This window comes from Callionymus lyra, chromosome 10 (genome assembly GCF_982586985.1).
Source record: "Callionymus lyra chromosome 10, fCalLyr1.hap1.1, whole genome shotgun sequence".
In the NCBI taxonomy this organism is placed as follows: Eukaryota; Metazoa; Chordata; class Actinopteri; order Syngnathiformes; family Callionymidae; genus Callionymus; species Callionymus lyra.
The window spans coordinates 7,881,773-7,904,730 of record NC_141827.1 but is presented as its reverse complement, the minus strand read 5'-3'; the positions used below and the strand labels follow the sequence as shown (position 1 = coordinate 7,904,730).

Genomic DNA, 22,958 nt, shown 5'->3' with positions numbered 1-22,958 from the left:
AATGAATCATGTTGGAAACAAATAATTTAACAAAATCTAATTGAAAAATGCTTTTAAAAAGTACTTTGTATACAGAAAAACAAGTATAAGTAAAATACTTCAAAGAGTACTCAGATAAAAATATCAAAAATCAAATTGATAATGGTTAAAAGTAAGAGCTTCAAAAGCAAAAGATACAAAAGTTATTAAGCAAAAATACTTGAGTTCAAAGATTACTACTCTTACTTGATTACTTTCTAATGCAAGTAGAGTCCAAAAAGTACTTGGCTAAAAAATGAATCTATTAAAAATACTAAAATTAATTCAAACTAAATAATGATTACTGAGTAAAAAGTACTAGAAAAAAAAGAATGAATCAAATAAAAAATAGTCAAATTAAAAGATAACTATTTACAAATAAATAATAATAATGAAAGTGCAGTAGTGTAGTAACAGTACTGCTTGAAATGTACTCGGATACGAATGTAATTTAGTAAAGGAAAATATAAAAGTATAAAACAAGTCAAAATGATTCATCAAATACAAAAAAGTATTAGTATCAATAAAGTATGAAGAGAACAAAAATAAAGTTTCCTTGACTTACTGTGAAGAGAAAATCAGTGACACGACTGTGACCTTCAGGGTCGTCTTCTTCACCTCCTTTGTACAGTAGATCACCACATCATCCGCAAACATCATACCTTTCATACCTCCTGTCCGTCGGTCTGTCCATCAGATAATTCTCTCTCCTTCTTATTTTCATCTTCATTATCCCTTGTTTTCGTCTCAGGGTCAAGATGACCTGCAGGCCGGAAAACAAATGCGTTTGTGGTATCCCTTGGCTTCCAGAAAGACATATGCAGTGGTGGAGGTCGTTCACCTTGACCTAGAGACAACACAAGAGATATCGCAAACACATTTGTTTTCGGGCACGAGTTCTTATCATTTATTGATATTTGATATTTGATATATTGATATCAATCCTACATTTTTCTTATTGATTTCTTTTAATTTCTTTATTTTATAATATCTAGTAAAATGATGGATCTTTTAAATATTTAAACATGACAATCCAGAAAACAAAGTCAGTGGTGAGAACAAAAATATTAACTAAATTAATTAAAATAAAGTATATAAAAAATATTTACACAGTCTGTTTGCTGTCCGAACATCTTCATTAAAACTGTGTATTTAGTAAAAGTTTTAATTTTGTAACGATTCATTTGATGATTCAATAATAAAATATTCAGAAATATATTTGATTATTCAGGAACAAAAAGAACGGAACATCTTGAAGGTGTTTTCTGCTTTTATTAAGAAATAAAATAAAAAGGTCCGACACGGGTGTAAAACACATTTTTAGTTTGACATGTTTTCTAAATGACAGGTTGGCCGTACGAATAAAAAATAAAAACCATCAACTTCATTAGAAATGTTTGTCAAAACAGTTTCCGGCGAACATTCTTCAACACAAGAGGGAAAAAAAGGGTTTGCAGGAGGAGACGACATCGGAGGAGATGGTGAGTCGGGCGAAGAGTAGATCGACGCCGGGGCGGACGTATCAATGAGCTTCAGTGCGTCACCGGATGGATGAACGTTTGAGTTCTGGACCAGAGATCCAAACAGAACCAGAACCTCTACTCATGTTCTGAACAGTTGCTGCTGCAGACTGTCCACATTCGTATTGTGTCGCCTTTTGATGATGTCACATTATTTTAAAAAGCTTAAGTAAACGCAACTGGAAATAAAGGGTTTGACTCTTAAACACACAAAACATTGATTTCAACACAAAGAACTTCTACTTCAATGACCAATTCTACTTCCTGGTTTGAGGACAAGCGCGTCCTGATTGGCTGACATATATATTGTTGGTTTTATTTGTCATACTCAAAAACAACGATTTGATAAAGTATAATTTGATTAAAATGTACAAATAGTTGAGCAGCCAAAGTTGAAAACAGTAGAAAAAAAATAGAAAATGTTTTTTAACTAAAACATAATGTTTATAGTTTTTTAAACTTAATAAGAATAAAATGAAATAAAAACATTATTTGACCAAATCTTTCAAGACTTCTTGACTTCTTGACTGCAAATTCACTGCTAAAAACCATCTTCTGTGTGCATTATTTTCTAGTGAGAGGCTAATAAATGACAAAAACTATAGTCTGGATATTAGCCAATCAGGATGCAGGTGTGGTCTGACCAGGAAGTAAATAAACAAAAACTTTAAAAAATGATCATCTTTGTAGTGATGTTGATAAGTGTCATGTGTGGTAGAAAGTCTTATCAAATTCTTAATTTAAAGCTTAATTTACTGATGATTTTAATTTTTTTTTAAATATCATCGTAACTGCAGGATGTGACATCATCATTAGGCGACAGCCCGGACCAATTCTGCACTTAAACTGGCGCTGAACGTCTAACAAACACTGTTTGAGTCGAGCTACAAGTATCTCAGAACACGATGAGTTGCCAATTTACTCCACACCAGTAGGGGGCGCAACCCAGAAGACACAAATTTAAAAAGAAAAAAAAAAAACACTATCTCAGTAGCAAATTTTGATTTCAGTGCAAATTCAGAGGCCGTGGTTGAACGTCCGCGGCTCGAACCATCTGGACCCGGAAGCGTCCGAACTTCCAGGGTTCAAATCTAGTATTTTCGGAAACATCAGCGAGTCTATGGCAGGAGCGCTGGGAGGAGGCGGAACACGTCGGGGTTGATGGTCTGAATACAAAAGGCAAAATGTGACGACAACGAACGATAAAAACTTCTAGAAAACAAATCTTCCGATAAAAAAAATTCTTCGCCCAATGATTCGCTCTGGTCCGACTCGTTGTCAAGAAGGAACAAAAACACAGTTTTTTTTTGTTGTTTTTTTGCGGAAAGATTTTTGGTTAAAGTGAAAATGTTTTAACACTCATTAAAAAAATACATTTTAATTGCACATATTTTTTCTCGCACTGGGTTTTTACGAAAAGACATTTGGTTGTCGGAGAAATGAGTCGACACTAAACACGCCGCGAGATTAAACGATGATGATGATGATGATGATGATGATGATGATGATGATGATGATGATGATGATATGATCCTACCGCTGACGCCTCCGGACACGACACAACTTTGGCTCAAAACCGATTCCACGATTGCAGGACATTCCGATCGTGACGTTACTGGAAGAATCTTCCGATGTTCTAGATGTTAGCTTAGCATGATGGCGGGAAGAGGGCGTCGCGTTAATACGGAGTGAAGTTCGCCAACTTTTATTTCAAATGTCGGGCGAAGGTGGATTGTGTCGCGTTTGGTTGACGTAGCTCGAGGTGATGAAGATGATGATGATGATGATGATGATGATGATGGATCTGTCGACGCTCCCTGTTTACGATGGCAGTGGTTTCGTTTTTGGCTTCTTACGGCCAACACAGTTAAGGTGCAGGACTTGACGGGGAATTTAAAAAAAGGCGGATCAATACAGCGCCTCTGACGACCGCCAGGACGAGGAGGGAACTGCGCTTGATTCACGTTAGCGAGGAAAACGTAATTCGATGAAACGGAAGCCAAAAGGAACTCGTCGATTCCCAAAGTCGTTGTTTGTTTTTTTTACATCCTACAGAGTTCTACGTTAAATTCCTCCTCCACATTACGATGTTTTTAAAAACCCCGATACTGAGGTCGAAACGGCCGTCAACACTTTCCGAAGATTTCTACCTGGCACTCGTTATTTCAGGCCTGACAAGTCGAACAAGAAAAGGGCCGCACGATGAATGAGGAAATGTAACGCTAATGCTAACATGTTAGCTAGTGTAACCACTTCAAATCACTTTCATTTTGTCATTAGGGTTTAAATATATATTGTCCCGCAATTTTGACGTCGCTCATTGATAGCAACGCTAATAAAACTAGTTAGCTGTCTTGCTAATCCTACAGAGTTGTTGTTAAATTCCACCTCAACATAACTATGTTATATCCCGATACGAAACAACCGTTTCGAAAGAAGTCGAACAAGACCAGGCTGCACAATGAATGACTAAATGTAATGCTAATGCTAACACATTAGCTTGTGTATGATTTGAAATGAAAATGATTTTAATATAAATTTTCCCACAATTTTTACATTGCTATCATTGCTAATTGATGACAATGCTAATGAACCAGTTAGCTGTTGATAGCCACTATGCTGATGGTTAGCGTAAACTTTGAGCTATTGTTTAAATTTAAATTAAACTGTAGTTTTTCTGTAGAATTTTTTAAAACAACAGTAGTAAGATAGTAGCAACAGCAAATGTATTCATAGCAATGCGAATAAAACTAGTTAGCTGTCCTGCTATTCCTACAGAGTTCTACATTAAATTCCATGTTACGATGTTTTTAAAACCCTGATACGAAGGACAAATCACACTTTCGTAAAGAAGTCGAGAAAACCAGGCTGCACAATGAATGACCAAATGTAATGCTAATGCTAACATGTTAGCTCGTGTGTGACATGAAATCGTAATGACAAAATGAAAGTGATATTAATATATATTTTCTCGCAATTTTCGACGTCGCTATCATCGCCTAATTGACGGCAATGCTAATAAAAAACAGTTAGCTGTTGTTAGCCACTATGCTAATGGTTAGCGTAAACTTTGCGTGGATGTTTACATTGAAATTGAAGCGTCGTTTCTCGTCGAATTTTGACAATAATAAGATCGTCATGTTAGGATTAAAGTTGTGTTTTTATCAAAGTTTCAAAAACTAGATTTCCTCACATCATGAAGCCCGTATCGACTCGCTCGACATCGTCCGACCGACGCGCCGTCTTCCCCTCGGATCCAAAGAACACAGAACCTACGACGCTCCAACACTGACGGACGCACAGAAGAAAACCTTTTTTTTTTTTTCTTTTTTTTTTCCCGCCACTACACACGGCTCACATCCTGAGACACGAGGTCGACGACGATTTCGATAATAATCCGCTGAAGCTCCTCCCTTCGTCTACACTACAAATATCCACAACGTTATAGTCGTAATAAAAAAAACAGAGTCACAGAAACGTCCTCTGAGGAAAAAAGGAAGTGGCTAAGAGTCGGGTCTAAGAACAGAGATCGATATAGAGCAGCTACTACAGTCACCACAGACGAAAACGCTCACGGGGGGCTCCCCAAATCCTTTCTGACGCCCAGAGTCCACGACGGCGATGGTCGATACCTTAAGGTGCGTTTAAAAGACCGGGATCGGGTAGGGATCGGGGTCTACATTCCATACTCGAAATACTGCTGCAGTTCAGGTTTTGATTGTAGTCCAGAAGGTTCACGTCCTGCAGCTTTTAAGACTTTTTTTTTTTTAAACACTGACGGTTTTTTAACTTTAGTTTCAGATTCTATTCATATCTACGATTGTTTCCCACGAGAAAAGTTGGCGTCAAAGAAAGCGGCGACTGGTTAAAAAAGAAAAAAGATCCGTCGGGTGCGTTGCGGACGCGATCGTCGTCGTGAAAGTAGCGTCGCCAAAGGTTTGAGGGAGGATTCTTGACGCCCGTGGATCCACCAGACAGACAGCGAGACAGAACTAAAGGAAGCAGGACTAGAGAGGGAGAGCGTTCTCACGGAGAGTCTCCGCCTCTTTTTTTTTTTTTTTTTCTTTTTTCTTCTTTTACATCATGGTCTCTACGATGGTGTGGCTCGGGCCCTTCAGCAGCAGGCCCTTGTTCCCGTTGGGGTCCAGAGAGAAGGCCAGGGGCCCGCGGTGGTCGGCCGGGCGAGAGCTGGCGCCGCCGCGGACCGGAGCCGCCACCGCCTTGATCCTCTGGCGGAGGAAGAAAACCAGGAGGTTGAGGAAACGAGACGTCGAGGGGAAAACGAGGGCGGACCCTGGGGGGTCACTACTCACCTCGATCAGGGGTCCGTCCGAGCGGATGATCTTGATGACCACCACCATGGGGATGCAGATCATGGAGGCCAGGGCCAGAGTCCAGCCGATGCCGACGGCCCAGTCCGGGTATTCGTAGAGTTTGTTGTACTTCAATGGCTTATATTTGACCAAGGAGAAGATGAAGCAGCTCTGAGGAACAAACACACCAGACGTCAGGTTCTGTGCGACGACAAGTACTTTTTGTTTGGGAAATAAACTTTATTTTCACAGCCAAAGGCTTAAATTCCTATCACCGTTTATAGTCTTGCAATGCATGATGGGAAAGTTCATCGAAAGCCTTCTTTTCTAACGAATCAAACCTTTTTTCTAAGTTTAATAAAACCCAACATTTTATAATAAACATTTATAAGATGAATACAAATATATTTTTTATAGATAATGGAAGTAGATCAGTGTCATCAGAATGGTTTAAATAAATAAAAAAGTGTTCAGCTTTAAATTAGTTTTGAATAATTTAATAATTTGTACTGTATACGGTTGATCTGTTTTAAATAATTGAATTAAAAACATTTAAACTATTATAAAAAAAAAGAATAATTTATATTGAATTCAAAAGGCTTATTTTATTTTTTTTTAATTGAATTTAGAAAATAAAAACTTTTAAATTAGTGGAATTATAATATCAAACTTTATCTGTAGGAAAAATAATTAATTTTGAAAATATATATATATATTTTTTAAATCAACTATTCCATTATTCATGCCTTAAAAAATATTAACTAACATTTTTAAGATAAATACAATTGTTTATTCAACTAAAGGTCTAGGAATTTAAAAAAATAATAATTTAGAAAATTTAAACTTTTATCAGAATAATAATAATAATAATAATAATAATGCTAATAATAATAATAATAAGTTTAACTGTAGAAATAATAAAACATTTTGAACATATTTTAATATATTTATTTTAAAAGCAACTCAACCTTTACTCTATAAATTATTTAATTTAATTTACTGAATATTTCTTTATTAAAAAACAGCAACATCTTAATAAAACATTTAAAAGTAAAATCTCGTCTTGTCTGCTAATCTTTGGGTCGCGGGGGCAGCAGCTTCAGCAGAGAGGCCCAGACTGTCCTCACATAGCTACATGATCTACAGCTGAATATTATCTTTAACCATCAATACTGACATCACTGATACACGTCTGAGTCATCAGTGTGTTCTGAGGGCGAGCGCCCTCTGGTGGTCAGTCCATCTCACCATGCACAGAAGAGGAGTGATCACGGTCCAGCTCCATTTCATCCAAGGGTTTGGTCTATAGCCAATCATGTCCTCGACAGCATCGTAGAAATTATCAGCGCCTGCAGGAGAACATGTTTAGGAACCTTGTCGTGACTCTGAGGGGTGAGGGGTCAGGGGTCAGGGGGGGTCTCACCATAAACCCAGGCGACGGCTACACATTCAAAGAATGCCACCCACAGAAGGCACACACCGCTCGCTGCATAGTAGTCGAACAGCTGGAACACAAACATGCCACCCTGCAGGAGGAGAGGAGAACAGCATCATATCTATCATGTGCTATAATGATGATAATGGAGGAAGTTCTTACACATCATCATATCTATCATGTGCTATAATGATAATAATGGAGGAAGTTCTTACACATCATCATATCTATCATGTGCTATAATGATAATAATGGAGGAAGTTCTTACACATCATCATATCTATCATGTGCTATAATGATAATAATGGAGGAAGTTCTTACACATCATCATATCTATCATGTGCTATAATGATAATAATGGAGGAAGTTCTTACACATCATCATATCTATCATGTGCTATAATGATAATAATGGAGGAAGTTCTTACACATCATCATATCTATCATGTGCTATAATGATAATAATGGAGGAAGTTCTTACACATCATCATATCTATCATGTGCTATAATGATAATAATGGAGGAAGTTCTTACACATCATCATATCTATCATGTGCTATAATGATAATAATGGAGGAAGTTCTTACACATCATCATATCTATCATGTGCTATAATGATGATAATGGAGGAAGTTCTTACACATCATCATATCTATCGTGGTGCTGCTATAATGATGATAATGGAGGAAGTTCTTACACATCATCATATCTATCATGTGCTATAATGATGATAATGGAGGAAGTTCTTACACATCATCACATCATATCATATCTATCGTGGTGCTGCTATAATGATGATAATGGAGGAAGTTCTTACACATCATCATATCTATCATGTGCTATAATGATAATAATGGAGGAAGTTCTTACACGTCATCATATCTATCATGTGCTATAATGATGATAATGGAGGAAGTTCTTACACATCATCATATCTATCGCGGTGCTGCTATAATGATGATAATGGAGGAAGTTCTTACACATCATCATATCTATCATGTGCTATAATGATGATAATGGAGGAAGTTCTTACACATCATCATATCTATCATGTGCTATAATGATAATAATGGAGGAAGTTCTTACACATCATCATATCTATCATGTGCTAGAATGATAATAATGGAGGAAGTTCTTACACATCATCATATCTATCATGTGCTATAATGATAATAATGGAGGAAGTTCTTACACATCATCACATCATATCATATCTATCGTGGTGCTGCTATAATGATGATAATGGAGGAAGTTCTTACACATCATCATATCTATCATGTGCTAGAATGATAATAATGGAGGAAGTTCTTACACATCATCATATCTATCATGTGCTAGAATGATAATAATGGAGGAAGTTCTTACACATCATCACATCATATCATATCTATCATGTGCTATAATGATGATAATGGAGGAAGTTCTTACACATCATCATATCTATCATGTGCTATAATGATAATAATGGAGGAAGTTCTTACACATCATCATATCTATCATGTGCTTTAATGATAATAATGGAGGAAGTTCTTACACATCATCATATCTATCATGTGCTATAATGATGATAATGGAGGAAGTTCTTACACATCATCATATCTATCATGTGCTAGAATGATAATAATGGAGGAAGTTCTTACACATCATCATATCTATCATGTGCTATAATGATGATAATTGAGGAAGTTCTTACACATCATCATATCTATCATGTGCTATAATGATAATAATGGAGGAAGTTCTTACACATCATCATATCTATCATGTGCTAGAATGATAATAATGGAGGAAGTTCTTACACATCATCACATCATATCATATCTATCATGTGCTATAATGATGATAATGGAGGAAGTTCTTACACATCATCATATCTATCATGTGCTATAATGATAATAATGGAGGAAGTTCTTACACATCATCATATCTATCATGTGCTTTAATGATAATAATGGAGGAAGTTCTTACACATCATCATATCTATCATGTGCTATAATGATGATAATGGAGGAAGTTCTTACACATCATCATATCTATCATGTGCTAGAATGATAATAATGGAGGAAGTTCTTACACATCATCATATCTATCATGTGCTAGAATGATAATAATGGAGGAAGTTCTTACACATATCACATCATATCATATCTATCGTGTGCTATAATGATGATAATGGAGGAAGTTCTTACACATCATCATATCTATCATGTGCTAGAATGATAATAATGGAGGAAGTTCTTACACATATCACATCATATCATATCTATCATGTGCTATAATGATAATAATGGAGGAAGTTCTTACACATCATCATATCTATCATGTGCTATAATGATAATAATGGAGGAAGTTCTTACACATCATCACATCATATCATATCTATCATGTGCTATAATGATAATAATGGAGGAAGTTCTTACACATCATCACATCATATCATATCTATCATGTGCTATAATGATAATAATGGAGGAAGTTCTTACACATCATCATATCTATCATGTGCTATAATGATAATAATGGAGGAAGTTCTTACACATCATCATATATATCATGTGCTTTAATGATAATAATGGAGGAAGTTCTTACACATCATCATATCTATCATGTGCTATAATGATGATAATGGAGGAAGTTCTTACACATCATCATATCTATCATGTGCTAGAATGATGATAATGGAGGAAGTTCTTACACATCATCATATCTATCATGTGCTAGAATGATGATAATGGAGGAAGTTCTTACACATCATCATATCTATCATGTGCTATAATGATGATAATGGAGGAAGTTCTTACACATCATCATATCTATCATGTGCTATAATGATAATAATGGAGGAAGTTCTTACACATCATCATATCTATCATGTGCTAGAATGATAATAATGGAGGAAGTTCTAACACATCATCATATCTATCATGTGCTAGAATGATAATAATGGAGGAAGTTCTTACACATCATCATATCTATCATGTGCTATAATGATAATAATGGAGGAAGTAAACTGCTGACTCAGCAGACAGAGAAAAGTGCTTTTAAGATTGAAATATATTTTATAAACAATTTTGTCGTTGCTGTTGTCGCTCATCGATGGCTATGTTAATAAAACTAATATTAGTATAACTCTGCAAAGCTGCGTAAAATAACTTTACGAGGCTCCGTAGTATAACTCCGCAAGGCTCTGTAGTATTACTTAGCGAGGCTCTGTAGTATCACTCCATAATACTACTCTGCGTGGCTTTGTAGTATTACTCAGTGAGGCTATGTAGTATTACTCCAGGAGGCTCCATAGTATTACTCATAAAGGCTTTGTAGTATTACTCCTTAGTATAACTCTCAGAGGCTCTGTGTTATTACTCAGCGAGGCTATGTAGTATTACTCCAGAAGTACCCTTAGTATAACTCTGCAAGGCTCTGTGGTATTACTCAGTGAGGCTATCTAGTATTACTCCAGGATGCTCCATAGTATTAATCAGCAAGGCTTTGTAGTTTTCAGCAAGGCTCCGTAGTATTACTCTGTTGTATAACTCTGCTAGGCTCCGTGGTATTACTCAGCGAGGCTATGTAGTATTACTCCAGAAGGAACTGTAGTATAACGCCGCAAGGCTCCGTATTATTACTTAGCGAGGCTATGGAGTATTAGTCCGCGAGGCTCCACAGTATCACTCAGCAAGGCTTTGTAGTATTACTCCACCAGGACCCGTAGTATAACTCTGTGAGGTCCCGTTGTATTCACAGTATTCACAGTATTCACAGTATTCACAGTCCATTATACCGCAATGCTCCAAAGTATAACTTTGCTAGGCTCCATAGTTTTAATCCTAGATGCTCTGTAGTATTGCTTAGAAAGGCTATGTAGTATTTCTGCGGTAGACTGTACTATTATAACACAAGGTTCCTCAATATGACCTTGTAAGGCTCTGCAGTATTAACCTCGTTTCATGACGCCTCAAACACCCTCTGAAACTTAGCTAGTATTGACTAGTATTAGTAGTAATTGGACCACATCATACACCAGATTACAACAGACTCGGAGTCAAAGCTAGAAAGAAGAAACTTCTCGTTCACGGGTTCGATTCCCTCGCGCTCTGGTTACCTTGGTAACCATGGTGAGTCCCAGCAGGTAGCTGATGCAGCAGATGATAGCGATGAAGACCTCTCTGCGGTAACCCTTCCTTAGGAAGGACGGATACAGATCCACCAGTGATGTGATCTGCCCTTCCACCTCCACGAACTGAGGACGAGAGGCCGCGGTCAGCGCGGAGCGCGAAGGATCCTTCAAAAGTGTGGACGCACCTGACTGTCCAGGCCCAGCAGCAGCAGCATGACGAAGAAGAGGATGGCCCAGAGCGTGGGGAAAGGCATCATGGTCACGGCTTTGGGGTACGCGATGAAAGCCAGGCCGGGACCTGTGGTGGGGGGGGAGGACGGGGGAGGCGGGGGGCGAGTGGGAGGGGAGGGGGAGGGGAAGAGTGAGAGATGTGGGAGGGAGAGACGTTAGTGTCACATGATAATTCATCTGATCTGCAAACCCCGTGAGAAGCAAACGCTCCCGACGAGGCCGAGCAGAGGCAGATGTTGGAGAACAGATTGTGTTAGTGTGTGTGTAGGTGTGTGTGTGTGTGTAGGTGTGTGTAGGTGGTTTAATGTGTGTTACTGAAGGCGGTTGTGTCCGTTTGTAGTGATGTCTAGGAGTGTATTTATCAATGTGTTTGTGTGTCTACATGTGTGTCTAGGTCTAAATAAATGTGTGTGTGTAAGTGTTTGTGTGTGTGTGCAAGTGTAGGTGGTTGTATGTGTCTGTGGGTTTAGGTGTGTGTACGTGTAGGTGTGTGCATGTTTGTAGTTATGTGTAGGTGTGTGTTTGTCAATGTGCTTGTGTGTGTACATGTGTGTGTGTGTATCTAAATAAATGTGTGTGTGTGTGTGTAAGAGGTCTTTGTAAGTTTGGGTGTGTGTAAGTGTAGGTGGTTGTGTGCGTTTGTGTGTTTAGGTGTGTGCATGCTTGTAGTTATGTGTGTTTATCAATGTGTTTATGTGTCTTCATGTGTATTTGTGTCTTCATAAATGTATGTGTGTGTGTTTGTAAGTGTCAGTGTAAGCAGTCTTTGTGAGTTTAGGTGTGTGTACGTGTAGGTGTGTGAATGTTTGTAGTTTTGTGTAGGTGTGTGTTTATCAATGTGTTTCTGTGTGTACATGTGTGTTTGTGTCAAAATAAATGTGTGTCTGTGAGTGTGTTTGTACAAGTGTATGTGGACTCTGTGAGTTTGTTGGCATGTGTTTGTGAAAATTTGATTGTGTTTGTGTCTAAATAAATGCTTGTGTGTTTATAGATACAAATGTGTGTGTAGATGTATGTAATTGTGTGCATGCATGTGTGTGTGAGTGAGTGAGTGAGTGAGTCAACACCTAAACAGCAGACAGGTAAACAATATCAACAACAAATGTTTACTTACCTCAGAATTATTTAAAGTAAAAACTGTTTATTTCTAATGAGCTTCAATTAACTATGATATAAATATTATAACATATTATAAAATAAGTCAATTTTAAGTTTCAATTTAGAAATAAGTCTAAACTTAACATTCAAAGTGTCAGGAACAGAAAAGTTAACAGTAAAGTAGATGAACTTTGGTTCAAAGACTGTGAGTCTGAACACCGTTTGTGTTGAGCTTGTAAAACAGCAGCAGAAGCGTCCGAGGACAAACACAGAGTGTTTTCTATGAGTTTGATTGGACTGTGGGAGAAAAGTCGTGAAACAAAGCAGCCAAAAACAGCAGAGCAGCCGCAGGTCTGACCTTGAGATTTGGAGGCGAATTATGACGAGGCATCAACCAAACACAGCGTTGACTCAAACATGAAAACACAAACAGATCGAGAAACTGCAGGATCTGACGGATGAAGAACCAGAACCGACTGTGGTACCAGGACTCTCAACAGAGCTGATCCATCAAGTCTTTTAACCAACAAACGCTCGTCTGCTCCCCCCCCCCAAAAAAAAAACCCCTCTAGGTTCCTCATCGAGATGGAAAAGTTCCTCAATCAAAGGTCGTCACAGAACGTTCATTGACTTGATGGCACTGATGTTGAACCCGTGAACTCAGCATCTCTGGCGCTAACATTGATAAGAAGGTCTTGATGAATCAATGACATCACTTCCTGCAGGGGTTTGACCCAATATTTAGTAGAAGGGTAAGAAAATAGCAAATATTTAAATGGGATAATAAATACTTAAATGTAAAATAACACAATATTTATCTTCCACTATACAATTTTTAATCAAAGTTCATATAAACATATATATATATATATATATATTTATTTATATATGAATAAAATGTGTATGAAATAAAATGAACAATAATTATATTTTACTAACAATTAAAATTAAAATATTTGTAGCATTTGTTAATTTTTGTGTTGCGATTAACCCTCTCGGCCACTAGATGGCAGCGGTCATTACATCCTCTGCAGCTAGTTAACAATGAAACCCAGCGATATGACTGAGGACGAGAGGATACAGTGACTCCAGCAGCTGTTAAAGCTGATGTTTGGACATATTTTGGTTTGAAAACAAACGAAAGCAGTTACGACTTCGTCAAGAGTCATGTGGTCTGTAAATACTGCAACACCAGAGTCAAGTACTCGACAATACTACACATATATACTTGTTACTACAGTATCACGATATATCGAATCGTCGACCCTGTATCGTATCCATTCATATCTAAGCAGGTACTAGTGTTATTTATGCAAAAAAAAGTGTGTTTGGGTCACATGGTCCAGTGAGAGAAGCTGTCGACGGACAGAAGCTCAAACATTAACTTCCAAATAACCTCCACACCGAAGAGTCTTTCACTCCGACACGAGTCTTACACCGACAACGCATCATCACCCCCCCGCCCCCCCTCAGCATCGCCACAAACTAAACTAGTCGTCAAAGAGTGTTTGATTGCAGAAACGTCCAGGTTTTGATGCCGTCATTTGAAAAAGAGTTTGGCTCGTGTTCCTTTTGGGTTTTGTTGCTGTTTTTCTCTACGACCACTGCTGTTTAACGGTGAACACTCAGATACATGTGACCAGGAAGCAGCACCCACCATCACTGCCGCCTTGTTTTTGTCGGAAAAAACCCTCGTACCTGACTCTGCCACATCAGCAATGTCCACCCCTTGCTCTTGTGCCATGAAGCCCAGGACGGAAAATATTGCGAAGCCAGACACAAAACTGGTACCACTGTTGAGGGCTCCCAGCAGCAAACAGTCCCTATATCACACATATGTCATGAGGAGGATTTGTTAATGAACACACACCGTCACCCCCGCCCCCCCCCCCGCTCCCCTCCCCCAGCCCCCGCCGACCCCTGAGCACCCGGCTCACCTGTAGCAGTTGTATTTGTACTTGTTGTAGCTTCCCAAAGACGTCATGGCGCCCAGACAGATGGCGTACGAGAAGAAGATCTGCGTGCCAGCGTCGATCCAAACCTGCCGGGTCAGAGAGGACGGAGAGGCTGAGGCCGACTGAACTTTTGTCATGGATCGAGAAACGTTTGAGAGACAAAAGTACTCGAGGGGTCCTCTATGAAGCAGGTTACTGGTTACTTTTGGACTGTAAGGTAAATATTTTATGTAAAATGTACTATGATAAACTACGAAGCTGTATTAATACTCTGCGAGGATCCATAGTATTACTATGCTAGGCTCCATAGTATTATTCCACTAGGCTCTGTTCTATCAGAGGGTCTCTATTATTACTCCATGAGGATCCATAGTATTACTATGCGAGGATCTATAGTATTATTTTACTGCATTAGGCTCCATTCCATCTACCATACTACTATTGGTAGTATTACTCTGCATGGATCCATAGCATTACTCTGTGAGGATCCGGATTAATACTCCGCCAAGTTAGTAGATTCTGCAATGCTCGGCAGTATTACTCTGCAACAATGCATAGTATTACTCCACCAAGCTCTGCAGTATACTTGGCAAGGCTCTGTAGTATTATTCCACTAGGCTCCTTTTCATAACGAGGATCTGTAGTATTACTCCACGAGCATCCATAGTATTACTCTGCAAGGATCTGTAGTATTATTTTGCAAGGATCCGTAGTATTACTTCACTAGGATTTATTCCATCACGAGGATCTGTGGTATTACTCTGTGATCTGTAGTATTACTCTGCAAGGCTCTATAGCATTACTCTCCCAAAATACATAGTATTACTCCACCAAGCTATGTAGTAATATTCTGCAAGGTTCGGCAGTATTACTCTGCAAGAATCGCTAGTACTACTCTGTGAGGATATGTAGTATTATCTGACGATAAGAGTCCTTGAAGTAATACGTAAAAGGTACCCGCTAACATGCTTACTAAGTGGATTTCAAACCCAAGGCTCGCAGCAGAACGAAATGTGTCTTTTAATCTGATTGAAGTAGATCAGTTCATGAAAAGTGAACCTAATAATACGGTGGCTTTATAGTCCATATATAGCTTGTTTTTGTCTTTAGCCATCATCCATCCATCCATCCATCCATCCATCCATCCATCCATCCATCACTTGTATTTGAGTTTAATTCCCAGATCACTTCAGAAGAAACCCCCACAGAAGTAAAGTCGTAGACGTGGAGAGAGTTCCTACCTCTGGGTCCTTCAGTCGGGCCAGATCAGGGTAAAGGTAGAACTTGATGCCTTCGGCAGCACCAGGCAGGGTCACGCCTCGGATCAGGAGCACGATGAGCATGATGAAGGGGAACGTGGCCGTGAAGTAGACCACCTGAAGGAGGAACGATTGAAGGTTCAACCACAGTCTGAGAGGAAACATGTTCAGAGAGAGTCGTTCCATCTAAACACCAAAGTTCCTCGAAGGTTCTCCTGGAGCGACTGTAATCAGTCATTTACGAGTCGATCCTGGACCACGAAGCCGGACCACAGCGAGGAAGTGAAGACCACAGACGGATCGACTTTGTGACCGGAGTGACGGCCGGGGAGTATAAATCAGGAGCGATCGATTCAGAGGCGAGTCTGAGGCTTGTTGTTGTATTGATCAGCAGACGACGACACCACTGATGGAATTATGATCTTGTTGTTGCAGTATTTATCTTTATTTAACATCCAATAATTCTTTTGTCATATTTTGTATTGTAGTTTAAGTAAGTTCCAGTAAATTTAGTTAGTTTTTAAACATCGTACACAAGTGTAAAAGATTTTTGTAATTCTAAGAATTAAACAAAAAAAAACATTTTCAGCTTGTATTTAGTATATTGTATTTATTTGTTATGTATTTTCTTAACACACATAACTACAGACACAACTAGAGAATTAATGTATTAACTGTATCTTTATTAACAGTGGGAGGGAACTGGAGTGTCCAGAGTAAACCACACTTAAGCACAAACAAACAATAATAAATGAAATAGTTAAATAAATGTATAAAAACCTGACTTAACTTATTAACCTGATTTAAAAAAGTTGAAATAAATCAATGACTGATTATATTTGTGTCAAAGAACAATGATATTTCTGTGTATATGTACTATTATTTATATATATATTTGAACTTAATTATTGTTATTTGAATTGTTGATTATATTTATTATCATTTCAACATTTATTTATTAATATTTTGATACATTTCACTTAGAATTTAATTTTCTTTAATTCACATAATTACACGTGAAATGTTGAAATAAAAAACAGGGGAAAAAACGGAAATCATTTTTAAAAATAAATAAATAAATGTTAAAATAACAAAATAAATAATTACAAATTAATACAATTTAAAATGTATAAAAAAAATAAAAGTATTTACAGAGAAATAGCACCATTCATCTTAAAAATAATATCAAAATTAATTAATTTATATATACATTTATTTATTCAGATAATGTCGTTTATCAGCCTTCATTAAAAACGACACCTTATATTCATCTGAGAACTGTTGACTCGCCGCTAAAACCAGAGAATATTTGTGTGGATTGTAAACAACTGTAAAAACGCTGCGGTTCTGATTCTTACCTTCCCGGTCGACTTGACGCCCTTCCAGATGCAGAAGAAGCAGATGACCCAGACCAGCAGCAGGCAAAGAGCCAGATCCCACTTGATGGAACCGATGTCCTCGATCCCGCTGGTGATTCCCAGCACATTGTGTCTGAAGAACAAAACTCATCAAGACTCGTCCTCGGATCCGTCGCTCAACAGTATGTTCGGTTCAGAGGCGACTGTAACAACCGGGTGTCCAAGGTTAGGACGTAAGAAGGCTCTTAAGAAGGGTTTGGCTAAGAAGGAGAGATAAGATATGGGTGTTTCCCAGGTACTTTCTTAACTGATTTCTAAGTAGAACCTTAAGATCAAGCCAAAGAAGATTTGTAAGAAGTTCTTAGTGTCCACTAAGAGCTTCTTTTTAGTCTTTTAATTGAAATTGATAGAAAACTCAGACGTTTCTTTTGTTTTATTAGAGTTTAAACCATTCTATTTCTAGTGTGTTTTCTCATTTCTATATAAAATTCCTACGTACTTGAACGCATCATTGGCGTGCGACGGTCAGTGCAACAAGTTCAAGCGTGTTTCTTCCAGTAAACATTTATATTGATTTATTATGTTGCATAAATGCAAAAGTGTGACTTTAATGTTGTTTTATTTATTAGTTAAGACTCAAAATTATTTGACGCTTCAGTCATAGTCGTACTATAAACTTCTTTATGCAGATGTGTGTAAAACTTAAACATATTTCAATAAAACCTGAGCCTATACTCACTATTTGGAAAATAAATACATAATAATTATTCAAATTTGAGTGATACATATTTCCCTGATGTTTGGTCACTAAGAAGGCTGATCTTACATTTATTTCTCAGCCAAAGATCTTCTTAAGCTAAGAGCGGCTCAGGTAAAAAACTTTCTTAAGATTGCTCCAAAAAAGTTCGTAGGACTTAAGAGCTTCTTAACTACTTTGGGAATCTTGTGGTTTAAACATGTCGATGTACAAAGTTCGTATCTGGTCATAATGTTGTCCTGGATCAGTTTTCACGTCCCGGGTTCGATCCCGGGTTCGATGGACACCGCCATCATCATCATCATCATCATCATCATCATCAGTCTACGGTGTGAACTCACTCCCAGAACTCGGTGACGGGGGAGGTGAAGTTGGTGATGTTCGCTGCCAGCCAGAAGGTTTTGTTCTTGCGGTACGTGTCCTCGATGCAGCGATCGGTGTTCCAGGACTGATTGCACTTTGCCCACGGCAGCTCCGGCTGAAAGCACTGGCGAACACACACACACACACACACACATGGAGTCAACACTTGTGTGTCTTCATTCATTGTGTCACATTTGTTTGAATTAATGACGACATTTTAACAACAATTTTTTATTAAAAAAAATCACTTCCTGTCCATACAGGAAGTCAAATACATGTATTTTTGTGTTTTTTATCAAACTCAACTTGTTCTGCCAATGATGATTATAAGGTTATAATTCTAGTTAAATATTGAAATATCGTGCACAAAATATAAAAACAAACATGCTTAAATTGAAGATTACTTTTTTAATAAAGGTTATTGTTTGAATAAAGATCCTCCTTCCTCAAAAATAAAGGTAATTATCTCAACTGCCGGGTGTTATTATTGCTAGTTTAACTCCGGTGTTAATATTTGCTTTGCTGTGAAGCGGGAACTCACCTGGAACAGGTAGTAGAGGCCCCAGGCCAGAATCACGATGTAGTAGATGTTCAGCAGGGACACGATCACGATGGAGGCGTAACCGATACCTGCGGACACACATCGCCGCGTCAACACCATGAACCAACGCTGCCCCTAGTGGCGAGAGTTGGCGGTCATAATGTTTCGGGAGGCCCCCGAAGAGAAAGAGAGAGAGTTTCCTGAACTAGAACAGGAAGCTGGTTGGTGTCACTTCCTGTGTGAGTGCAGTGAACACCTTCGACTTCCTGTCTGAACGGTTCGGTCTGGACGCTCTCACGCCGGATGGAGGCGAGAACAGGAAGTGAGAAGGTTTCGTGTCGACTGACACGGACCAGTGAGTTTGAACGTCTTGAGAGAAACGACTGTGAAGAATCGTTTGTCGTTTTTATGACTTTTATTTCTTATTCTCCTTTATTAGTCACACAAGTCCTTCTTAAACATCGTTTAAACCTTATTCTGATCATCTTTTATACCAGTAAACGTTATGCTTTTCTAGATCACAATATTTTGTTAGTATTACATATACATTTATCATGAATATTATTTTTTGCCTTTTTATTGTATATTTTTTATTTAATATTTATTCTACCTTTTATATTGATTTACTGACTTTATTAGCTAAAAATGTTGTTTTTCCGAGACTGGACATTTTAACAGCTTTGGCTGCCGGGTGGGGGGGGGGTTGGGGGGGTTAACTCGAGTTTTAAGATTCTGTAAAAATGATCTCTTTAAATACAAATGTGTTTAAAAAACACGAATAAAATGAATTATACAATTTTAAATATGATTTTCTATGCAAGTTATTCTGTGAGAGTTGGAAACAAACAGACAAACAACTGTTCTGAGTTATGAGCTGTCATCATCAGCTGTGTGTGTGTGTATGTGTGCGTCTGTGTGTGTGTGTGTTTGCATGTGTGTGCATGTGTGTGTGGGTCGGCAACTATGTGTGAAATATTCTGCAGTTCCATTCTGTCATATGAATGTGGGAGCTCAGTGGCAGCTGCTTGACACACAAACACACACACACATACACTCACACACACTCACACACACACACACCGATCAAACAAACAGATGCGTCCTCCTCCATGATGTCATCTCGGTTCTGCTACACAATAGTTCTACACAAATCCACTTTATATCGACTCAACATTTTTTTTTTTTAAACTCCAAATGTCAGATTGTTCGTCACAAGAAAACAAAGTTGACCAGTGTGTGAACGTGTTTGTGTTGTCGTCGTTTCTCACACACACACACAAACACACACACACACACACACGTTTACAGTCCGGATGTGTCAGCATGGATTAACCCATGAGCCATCATGTACCGGCGACTCAAACCGAGCCATTCAAAGACACAGACGTTCACCAAGTGATCGTTATAGGGTTTTATACTCTCCGATATAATCGTGGCCACCAGGGGGGGGCGTTTTTGTTTGCTCAGAAAGGACCGACTCACAACAGGAAGTGATGAACACCAGGCAGGAGTTGAAGCCGCGCAGACGCTGGTCGTAATGTTTTGGCTAATGAGTCTGGGACCGGTGGTTAATAATTGTTGATTTTCTGTTTTCTTTCTCTCCCTCCCTCGCTCGCCCCTCCCACGTCTCTGATGTGTTGCCGTGCTGTTGCCGTAGCAACATGAGAATCGGGACATTCTGTACATCGTCTGCTGTGTGTGTTGTGTTGTGTTGTGTTGTGTTGTGTTGTGTTGTGTGTGTGTGAGACACCGGGAAGGATGGTGTGTCTGAACAGGCAGAGACGACGACGGGAAGAAGTCAATGATTGATCTTTGATTGTTTGGATCTCACGGGTCGATCCAACGAAAACACGAAGACGAGGTTCAGACGAGGGGGAGGAAAGGGGGAGGAAAGAGGGAGGAAAGAGGGAGGAGGAGGAATAAAGAGGTGGGCTCGCCCGGCGCTGCAGCAGGACGAGGTAAACAAGACCGTCGGTCGTTCAGGTGAGAGGCAGACGAGCCTCGGCTGCAAAGGTCCGGTTGCCTGGCAACGCGTCGGGATAAGAAATGGAGCGACGTGATTGGACGGGGCAGCCGCTGTGACTCAGGCTGATGTTGCATCTCCAGGTGAACGACATCAGAGGAAGAAGAGGAGGAGGAGGAGGAGGAGGAGGAGGAGGAGGAGGAGGAGGAGGAGGAGGAGGAGGAGGAGGAGGAGGAGGAGGAGGAGGAGGAGGGGGAGGAGGAGGAGGAGGAGGAGGAGGGAAACAACGGCTGGTCGCCATGGAGACCAGCGGACCAGAGGATCAGTGAGATTGCGGTCGATCATGAATGACTTTGATCATCACAAGGAGCCTCAGGTTCAGAGGAAATACAAGAAAACCTCATGTTTTCAAACTTAAAATCCATAAAACTTACTGTTGTATTATTTTAATTATTACATATTTTATGAGCATTTAAATGATGACGATTAAAAATGGTAAAATATATTTTATTTTGTTTGATGATTATTTTGTGTAATTCATTGTCAACAGGATATTGAAAGGTTGAATTTAATACTTAAAATAAATTAATTTAAAATCCTATATTAAAAGTTTGACTTTGATTTTCGAATAGTTTAATTCAATAATTTGTCTATTGAAAGATTGATTTATTTTAAGTTATTAAATTAAAAATATTAATATTTTCAAATTAATTAATTTTTTACAGATAGAGTTTCATCATTTTAATCCAATATTTAAATATATATATATATTTAATTCAACATTTCTTAATTTGTAGCCTTTTAAATTCAATATTAAAACCAGACAAGTACCAAACTACTGTACTTGATCGAGCCAATCACGAGCTGGCAGTCGATCACATGACGAGCACCAGCCAATCAAATTCATCATATTGAATTTAAAAGGCAAGAAAATTAAATTTAACTTAATTAAGATGTCATTTTTAATCATTAGAATTTGAAAAGCAACAACACAGTGTAAAAAAAAAATGTAATACTAGAAATACTACAATATTAGGACAAATAATGGAATGAAATTATTTCAAATGCTTAAAAAACAGAAACATTTCAATTAAAAATAAAGTTTACATTTGAAATTAAGTTGGATTCAACCATTTCCTATTCTGATGACACTGATTTACTTCCATATTTTACTCACTCACACCTCCTGACATAATAATAATTGTAGTTTTACCCTGAAATACTGTCTGTGGGCGTGTGTCACTCACCAGTGAAGATGGGGCACAGCTTCCCCCAGCAGGTGATGCCGCCCTCAGACGTGAACTGACCCAGAGCGACCTCCAGGAAGAAGACGGGCAGACCTCCGCCGAACAGGAAGATGAAGTAGGGGATGAGGAAAGCACCTGGAGGAGGAGGAGGAGGAGAAGGTCTGAGAACATGGAGCTCGGGCGAGGAGACGACGACGACGACGAGTGACTCACCTCCACCGTTCTTGTAGCAGAGGTACGGGAAACGCCAGACGTTCCCTAAACCCACAAAACCTCCGGCGACGGACAGAACAAAGTCCAGTTTGCTGGACCACTTCTCCCGCTGCGGGTGCTTGCCCTCCGCCTCGTCCTCCGGCCTGGTGCCGGGACTCTTGCCGGGCGACGGCTTCAGGGTGTCCTTGTGGAAGTCCTTGAGGCACTGGAGCTTCTCTTTTTGAGCCATTCTGGAGGAACAACGAGAGGTTCGTCAGTGGATCGTGGTCCATAACCAGCGTTGATACTGGTTCATACGAGTGTCATCGTGGTTCGGGGCCACAAATACAAAAAAAACATTTTCATATTCAATTCAGAAATAAATGAATCAAGATGTGGTTTTCTTTTATGTTTTTCACTCTTCGGGGTTTTAATATTTGCTCTTTTTAATTCCCCGTGTGTCACCTGATGAACAACACAATACATATGACATCACTTCCTGTGTACTTTGCTGCTGTATTTAAAGAGGAAGTTAAACCTGGTCAACTGGAGGAGAGATGTGGGTAAATGTTTTTTGTTTTTTTTCATTTTA

At 38.7% G+C, this 22,958-nt stretch overlaps 1 protein-coding gene across 1 annotated transcript in view; it reads right to left on the bottom strand.

Moving 5' to 3' along the window:
- Window positions 1-1,270: 1,270 nt before the first annotated feature.
- LOC148070128 (sodium- and chloride-dependent taurine transporter-like) overlaps window positions 1,271-22,958 on the bottom strand; it is a 31,661-nt gene continuing 9,973 nt past the window's right edge. Inside the window, exons 2-15 of the mRNA XM_087801827.1 lie at window positions 22,388-22,617; window positions 22,175-22,309; window positions 18,965-19,053; window positions 18,402-18,547; window positions 17,304-17,436; window positions 15,928-16,062; window positions 14,669-14,772; window positions 14,430-14,554; window positions 11,588-11,700; window positions 11,388-11,525; window positions 7,275-7,377; window positions 7,100-7,200; window positions 5,852-6,022; window positions 1,271-5,767 (exon numbers count right to left, since the gene is read on the bottom strand). Of these exons, the coding sequence (XP_087657953.1) occupies window positions 5,615-5,767; window positions 5,852-6,022; window positions 7,100-7,200; window positions 7,275-7,377; window positions 11,388-11,525; window positions 11,588-11,700; window positions 14,430-14,554; window positions 14,669-14,772; window positions 15,928-16,062; window positions 17,304-17,436; window positions 18,402-18,547; window positions 18,965-19,053; window positions 22,175-22,309; window positions 22,388-22,616 (1,875 nt within the window). The 5' untranslated portion in view covers window position 22,617 and the 3' untranslated portion in view covers window positions 1,271-5,614. The remainder of the gene's footprint in view (window positions 5,768-5,851; window positions 6,023-7,099; window positions 7,201-7,274; window positions 7,378-11,387; window positions 11,526-11,587; window positions 11,701-14,429; window positions 14,555-14,668; window positions 14,773-15,927; window positions 16,063-17,303; window positions 17,437-18,401; window positions 18,548-18,964; window positions 19,054-22,174; window positions 22,310-22,387; window positions 22,618-22,958) is intronic.